The following is an 8,688-nucleotide window of genomic DNA, read 5'->3' on the forward strand; positions in this document are numbered from 1 at the left end:
AATTTTAAAAATCATTTCCTTACACTGTGAAAAAGTAAAAATGTATCCACACAAAATAACGAGCAAAATTTTTGTTTGTGGTTGTTGGTGCGCTTTTGAAAGATGAGAGGCAGTGTCGGTTGTGGTGGTGCAAAATTTTCGGTTGAATTTTGAATTTGATCATTTCGTTCCAAAAAAAAAGTTTGGTATTTTTCCGTTTTTTTTTTTTTTTGTTAAAAAAATTATCACAAAAAGTTGGTGCTAAGATGTGGAATGATGGGGAAACCAGGGAGACGGGAGGTTCTTAAGGTTAGTGGTATTGTGTTTGTTTGAAGGGAAGCAATGAGGTAGGAAGTTGGTGCCAGGAAAATCAGATAAGAGAAGCTTAAATGCGAGAAGTGATTAATTTCTAGGTTTTTGGGAATATGGAGAGTAGAGAGCATCCTCTCTTCCCTCTCTCTCTTGTTTAAAAATAAAAACTATGAACATGTGCATATGCCAAATGGTTGATGCGTCGACACCGTACTGCGTACCGTGCGACGCCTTAACCCCTTACCACCACCACCATAATATTGATGCTGATGATACCGATTCGCACCCGCCGAGCCGAATAGCTGAGCATGATCATTAACTAAATTTTGCTGATAGGCTTTGGTATTAATGGCTGCCGGTACGGCATATAACATATAATTATCATAGACATGACTGACATCGGAATTCCGCTTGGCCGGTAAATAGGGTAGGAAAGCAAAAGAGGACGATGTGGAATGGGTGGATTTCTGTGAATGCTTTCGCGACTTATTAAGCAAAGCTAAACGGCTGATGGGCCGTGGTAGAGAACTTTTACGCAAAGTACTCTGATTCGAATAGGTGGGTGGTATTATTTTCGATTTTAATTTATATTCATAGGTGGGTGAGTCCAGAGAGGGGGATTGAGAATTTTGCGAGGTGGCAGATGGTGGCAAGGGTGGCACTCGTTCAGGTTTTGCCGGTATGGCTATGGGAATTAGGGAATGTTTACGTTTCTTGCGGGGTGGTTTAGGGGGAGGGGATTTTTCATTAGCCATCGTTGTATCGTTTGAAATTTCTTGTTTCTCTTCTCCCGCAATTGTGTGAGTAGCCGAAGCCGAAGCTGAAGAGGAAGAGATTTGTTTAATCTCCTCTCTCGCGTGTTCGTTATTCGTTTCTAAAATTTTTGTTGTTTCTTGTTTTTGTTCGTTTGCTAAATTCGTTACGCTTACGTACGTCGTATTTTCGGCGGTTGTTGTCACGGCTTTCACGGCTGATTTGCTAGACTTGCCGCCATGCCTTTCGTCAACGCCATTAGATGTAGATGTCGTTGTTGCTGTCGTCGTCGTGGTGGTGGTGCTGCGTTGTTCATGGCGTTGTTGGGATGTTGAGCGACTGGAGTGAGCTATGGGGGGCGAATAGAAAAAAAGAGAAAAAAATTTAATTAGAATTCATATTTTTATTAAAGAAATATTTTCCAAAATTTAATCACTTCAAAATTTGGACCTCAACTGTTAAATATCCTCTAGGGAAGCTATATCAATTTATTAATTTTTTAATGTGCTTGTGTTGCGTGATTTTTTTTGATTCTTCTATAAAATTCAAAATATTTTCAGTGTAGTGTTAAAGGGTGTATCGGGGAATTGGTGCTTTTATCTGTTCTATTATTAGCAGTTATTTTAGTTTCTTTTAATTTTTTCATTTCATTCTAACCTAAAACGTTTGTGCAAATTTGTTGGCTGTGTGGCACCCATTATCAATAGGCCCAGAACCAGTAATTCTGCAAAAGAATAGAATATACAAAAATAATAAGGGGGAATATTAAAAAAAAAAAACAATGACAAAAATTATATAGACAAAATAAATGATAATAGATATATGCTATTTTGACTGGGAACCCATGACACATTCCGAAACGTAAGTACAGATTTTGGGAACTAACTAAATATAAAGAATACCGAAATATGCATTTCAAATCGATGTTAGTTACAAGCTCATGCTTGGCTTTTAGCACAACGTAATTGTCTGTGGAGAAGAATCTCCTTTACCAGGAACGTAAAATGTCAAACTTGAGACTTTTCAAAATATCGAAAATTAGGAGAGGCCTAACATGTGTAACCCACATATAGTTTGACTCAGAGTCTGTGTTCAAAATACTTTGAACAAAATTTTATGTTACAGAAGATTTGATCGTTGGACTGTTTTAAGTTAAGAGTCTAAAATCTCACATGCAACGCTGATAACATCAAATATTGTAAGGTTTCCACTACCTCACTCACTCAGCTCCTTCCTTATATCCAAATATATTTGAAGCATTCTGTTAAATTTGAAGAATATATCTTCAGTGAACTCCAAACCTCCATGTTTTGGAAGCAATATAGTGAGTTCCACATACAATGTTTTCAAAGGCTCCGTTTCAATTAGTGCAGTGTTCTTAGACATGCCAGGCAAATCATGTCTCACGTCATCACATCGGTTAATCACATAATCGGTGTCATTATACATTTCCTCCACTACAAAATCATATATTCTGGTGTTCTTGGCGTAAATCAGACAATAGAATTCCAGATAATCCCGCTTGATACCATCCACTTTCTTTATAACGGTTTCACACATTTGATTAATCCGCTTCAGTACGGAATTTATTTCTTTATAATTTTTTCATTTCTTCCAACTTGTCTTTAATAATATTTGTCCATTCCTTTAGTAAACCTATTGGCCAAAATATTATTTTTTCCGATAAATATGTACATGTGGCGTTTAATTCCTGGGCATTATTTTTTCCGATAAATATGTGAATATGGTGTTTAACTCCTGGGCATGTCGATTAAATCGCCTGTACTCCTCCTTCTCATCAAGTCTTTTTTCCAAAGACTCCATGGGAAAATCTAACACTTTCTCCATCTTCTGTTGTTAAATAATAAAAAGAACTGTTCACCTCGTGGAACAGAAAATCTCTAACAATTTTTGAGCTCCTCACTCAAAATAGTTATTGTATTTTTTAATTCTAAGCCATGGGTGGGGAAAAACTCAGTTTTTGCAAAGGACCAAAAATGTAAAATATACAGATAAGGTGCTTCCGATCATTCTTGTTGAGTGGTTGTAAGGCACTGATTTGTTTGTAAAATATTTATCCTTAGGCACTACTTAAACGATCAAATCTTCTGTAAAAAATAATTCTGAATACCTGACCTTTGTTAAATTGTTCAAAGCTGTTTTATTGCAGAACAAATAGTCCCATAGCCTGACTTTAAACGTATTGAAACGTATAAATATTTTTATATTCTACAGAAGGTTATTATAGATTTGAAAGGGCCCAATGAAGTTTCGGTTAAGGACAAGGACGCTGCCTATAGTTTTCGATGATGATCAGATAATGTTTAGGGGATGACATGGACCGAAAACTTTATCATTTTCTTTACGAGGAAGGGAATCTGGGCAACTATGTAGAATAACTCTTTTAATAATGAACGGTGAATATTTAGCGGGTTAAATAAACCAAAACTTAAAAAAAAAATCTTGAAGTGTTCACTGCGAGAAAAAAAAGATACCAGGGTAGTAACCATTAATCGTTTGTCAAGAGGATGTATGTTGGGAATAGATTCGGGGGAATTTAGTTCGTCTATGTTGCTACGTTCACTGGAAAAATTAGAAATACGTGCTTTTATTTTAAAAAATTGCGTATGCATCTTTTTCGAACATATGTTTCTATATGAAGGAGTTACCAGATCAAAACAAAATTTAACATGTGTTCATAACAGAGATGGAAGTTTCCAAAACACTTAACACTATGATTTTTGATGATATTTCCATGAATTTAAATCAGATGTTTAATATATATATTCTACTCTTAATCATCTCATTATGGCTGTCATTTATTCAAAAGACAGAAGTTTCGAAACAGTTCTCAGGAGTTTGTTGAGGAACGTGTAGTGGTACAAAAAGCCCACAGGAGAACCATACCCGTGAATTAGAACAAAATTGATATGATTGTAGTTAGGTAGTTCCGGAATGAACTAGTTCAAAAGAAGTATTCCGCAAGATATAAGAACGAGACTAGTTCCGGTACTTTCGTTCATCTATTTCCTTTTTCTCCCTCTCCTTCACTAATTTCTTTTTGATTCATTTGTTCTTTGAGATCTTTACGTCATTTAATCGAATTCACTGAACTGAACCAGAAGGAACTATGGAACTAAATTAATTAACTAGTTCATTTAGAGGAGAAAACCCAAACTCGTTCCTGAAGTAAGAAGAGTAATATAATTGAAAGAACTGGATCATATCAGCTTCATAGCCGATCCAGAATTAGAAGGACAGTAGATCAACGACAAATATGATGGTGTTCCATCGATAGAAAAAAATAAAGAATCCGCCGTAGGGATTCTGATGAGGAAAATCAAGGCGGTCGGCTAATCATCAATGGTAATTTTAACTGTGCTGTATTTAAAAAACGTCTTCATGTTTGGTGGAGTTGAGTAGTCTCGAAACAAAGTAGTTCAAATGATCAATTCTGTAAAAGGTACGATCAGTACTAGGCCCGATTTATTCGATCATCTAGGTCCTTTTGCACAGTCGTTTCTTTTTGGTCTCATTCCTCTAGTTCCGTATTGATCCAACGGTTCATATAGATCTTCCCGTTCATTCACCGAATCAGCTGATGTGCAGCAATGTTCGGTTGAACTAACTTTTGCAGCGAACCGAAAAGATTGAAGCCCTTGAGGAACGTGATTACTTAACTCTAGTAAAAATAGTCCTGCAATTAAAAATTACACGATAAAGAGGGATCGAAGAAGTAGAACGCCAGCATCAAAATTTGACAGAATATAGGCAAGTAAATCAAACAAAAAAAAACATGATGATATCCGCCATGTAAATGGAGGAACTTAATAAAGAGGAAGATAATCAAGACGACCCACTAATCGACAATGGTATCTTAAAATGTGTTTAGTCAATAATATGTTTAACTTTAGAGAGCCTGTAAAGTTGAATCATGCCAGAGAGAAGTTTACTCAGAATCTCTCTATCTGTAGAGTTGGTTCCTTCCGGAATGAACCTGTTCAAAGGAACTATTCTCCAAAAGGAGCGATCGGTACTAGGTTATTTCAATAATCTAGTTCATTTTGGTTTATAATTGAATGGATATGCATTGGTTCTATAGATGGTGGTGGGTTGCGGGATGCGATCAATTTGCCTGTTTCTTATAAAAATATAGTTATCGTCTTGGTGTGGGTCAGGGATCAATTTTTGAGATAAGATCTTCATCTTAGATAATTGTGTTTCTACAAAAATGAAGTAAGATTTGCCACATGTGGAATGTTTGAGTTAGATTATGAGATCGAGGTATTTATTTAAGGCAGTTTTCGGCAGTTTGGCATATAGTATAGCGGAGGATCATAGCTTCGCTTTAGAGCTGGGTTGATACTTTAGCACTAGACTAACTTTGGAAAGGTTTCTGATTATTTTTTCACAAAATATACTATTTTCCACGAGAGAAAAAATAATATCTTCCGTACGCTTATGTACTAAATTACCACTCCTGAAGTTTGTGTATTGGTGTGTAGGGGGCAAAAAATAATCGAATCCCTTAGGAGATATATTTGTAGATTCCAATCTTCAACTTACCTTTTGATTTTGATAATTTCTCCGATTTTTCGCCGCCACTGCGTTCCATGCGGTGTGCCGAAGAACGCAGGGAATTATTGCGTTCATCGTCGCGTGTCAGACGTGATGAGGAATGTTTTCCATTCGTCTCCGATTTTTCATGACGTTCTGAGGAGGATTTAACTTGCGACGAAGAAGAAGTCCCTTGATTGCTTGAACGTTTCAGGCGCTGTGAATCACGTAATTCATCACGATGACGACGACCGCTGGAACTAATGGCGGAACCACGTTGTAGCGATGATGAACCGCCCGGGGTATGGGGATCACGTTTGCTATGCTGTTGGGATGTGGCAAGTCCATTTGTGTTCTCCTTGTGGCACTCTGCACGTTCTTTGTGTGTTGAAGAACGTGTGGTACTGGATGAACGTTGGAACTCACTGTGTGAGGAGGATTTTGTGGAGGATGATTTCAGATCAGGGCGTTGGGATTTGGAAGTGGAGGACGACGTATTGCTGGGACGTTTGGTTTTGGCCCGGGAACGATCTTCACGACGGAAACTGTTGCGAAGCTGTTGGTTCTGCTGTTGTTCCTCACCTGAGGAATATTGGGAATGGTAAGAGCGCTGTGAGTCCAATGAACTGGATCTTCGCTCCTCATGTGGCCTATGGCTTTTATGTTTAACCATTTGCGTGGATCGTGAAGATTTTGTTGCGGATTTTATGTTTTCATATTCCTTTTCACTGGAGAGGGAACGCGATCTGGCCCGAGGACAACATTCCACAGATGATTGGGACGAAGTACGTTCCCTTGGGGCAATATTTTGGCGATTAGGTGATGGTGTCGAATGGCGTGAAGTTTTACGGGCCTCCGAAGCAAATGTGCCTCGGGCCACCTTAACCGCTATACACGTGTCGGAGATCTTTTCCGTAATCGATTTTTCGTCAATGGTTTCGAGTGGCTTGGAGTTACGCCTCTGCAGAGAACGACGTTTGCGATCCTTTAGGGAAGATTCATCGGAGAGTTCCTGGAGGGAGACAAAAATAAAAATTGATTAAAAAATATTTTTTTTCAAGGTTCTCCTTTTTCAAGGTCAAATACCCCCTTGATTTTTTTAATGATTTCTAATACTCACCCTTAAAGTTTGATCAGCACTTTCATTCATTTCACTCAAAATCATTGCATCCCGTTGCAAATCCAATTTTCGATCGTACACCTCTTTGACTTTAAACACCGGGGTAATTTCATTGGCAATATTCTCATAGAGATGTTCCTCCTCGGCATCCTCCAATTCGGCTTTCTTCTTCAGAGAAATTCTTTCCGCTGGTTTTAGTTGGGAATTGCTCTTGGGTGCCGGTGGATTATGTTTCAGCAAATCCGGTTTATCATGTTCCAATTGCCATTGCCTGCCCGGTGAGGATCTATCATTCTCCGCCCGTCTTCCATTCGTTCCCGTCATTTCTTCACTTACCCTCCTTAGAGGTAAAGAACGTTTGGGAGAATTTCGATTACCCGAATTGAGGGCAGGATATTTCGATTTTAATTTTTCCGTTTCGTTTTGTTGTGAGGCTGCTATACCGAAGTAGGAGAGTTCATGATCGCGCAGCTGACGGGCACCACGAGCTTCTTTGATAATTTTTAGGGAGTCTTTGGTTGGCAGACTCGTTTGATATGGTTTGTGGGGTTGTGTCGTCGTCGTGGTGGTTTTGGTTTCCATAGCAACTGTGTGGGGAAAATAAAAGAGAAGAGCAATTAATGTTGAAATTTCTACTCATTCTGAATTTCACCCTACTCACCATTACTGTTAACGGTTCTTGGCTTTGCTATCGGCGGCACAACCTTTACCGCTGTGGTGGTGGTTGTTGGGTTCACCTCTGTTGCCGCCTGTGGTGAATGTAATTTAATACTCATCACATTTGAGTGTGGTAGATCTGTAATGAGGTGGGAAAAGTGGTTAGATGTTGGAAGGAGGTTTTGGAATCGAATAGTACTGTACAAACACATTTATAAAATAAGTGTAAAGTAAAGTAATGGGGAAATGTGGTAGACTTCTTTATCCGTTGGAACATTTGTGTTTTGGGGATGTACCCCGGTGTACCCTACACCATAGTAGGGTATTATTGGAGGGTATGTAAAGTTTCACATTCAGTTTTTTATATTTTGAAAAAAAAAAAAACATTTTATACCTCATAATATTACTGACCTCATAATTTCTCTCTGCGGACGATAAAGATAGATAGATAGGATCAATGATGGATAGGATCAATGAGTAGTAGTTATAAGAGACTTTATAGATATACTGAAGCCTTCGAAAGTCTTTGAAGGTAATCCGATGTTTCGGTAGTCCAACAGAAGACTCAAATAGAGCTTTCAAGGGGTCGTTATATAAGTCTTTAAACGTGTGCTTTAAACTGAAGCCTCAGAGATCACTGGGACTGGAGCCTCGAGTGAAACTTCGACTGAGAACCTAATGTTAAAGAGCCTTTTGAAGGTGATATAAAGGACCTGAGAATCGTTATAGGCGTACTAATGCTCATAGTGCTAACTGGAGGCTCGGGAATTTTGTATTGGATTGTCGAGGGGCTCAAGGAATTTTCACAGGCTGGTTGATGACTTAAATGATTTCTATAGGAGAGCTAATAGCTTAAGAAGTCTTTATAGCCGTACTGAAGCTCGAACAGAAGCCTTAGGGAGTATTTGCTGGTGTGCTGATGTCTCAAAGTGTTTTTATAAGTGTGTTCAAGGTCAACAGGAGTATTTACAGAAATTTTGAAGGTACAGGAAAGTTTTATAGGCTAGCAGATGCCTCAAATGAAGTGCTGATGCTCATTGGGCGAACTGAAGGCTCAGCTATTTTTGTATAGGCTCGGAAACCCTCCAGAAATCTTCAAAGAGCAGTTTAGAGCTTAAATGATTTTTATGGGAGAGCTGAGCTGATAGCTCAAGAAGTCTTTATAGCCGTATCGAAGCTAAAACAGAAACCTTCAGGAGTATTTATAGGTGTGCTGAAGACTCAAAGTGCATTTAAGGGCACGTTGAAGGCCAACGTGAGTATTTACAGAACTTTTAAAGGCACAGGGGAGTTGCATATGATTGATGATG

At 38.4% G+C, this 8,688-nt stretch overlaps 1 protein-coding gene across 1 annotated transcript; it reads right to left on the reverse strand.

Moving 5' to 3' along the window:
• Nucleotides 1-458: 458 nt before the first annotated feature.
• On the reverse strand, nucleotides 459-7,517 carry LOC133338796 (uncharacterized protein DDB_G0284459-like; the record flags this gene model as incomplete). Its single annotated transcript, XM_061546901.1, has 4 exons — nucleotides 459-1,393; nucleotides 5,611-6,613; nucleotides 6,722-7,308; nucleotides 7,383-7,517. Coding segments are annotated over 4 exons (2,660 nt in total), but the record flags the coding sequence as incomplete, so codon positions are not given.
• Between the last annotated feature and the right edge of the window lie 1,171 nt (nucleotides 7,518-8,688).

This window comes from Musca vetustissima, unplaced genomic scaffold, assembly GCF_032173495.1.
Source record: "Musca vetustissima isolate MV318-11 ecotype Yass unplaced genomic scaffold, APGP_CSIRO_Mvet_v1 utg22964, whole genome shotgun sequence".
Taxonomy (NCBI): Eukaryota; Metazoa; Arthropoda; class Insecta; order Diptera; family Muscidae; genus Musca; species Musca vetustissima.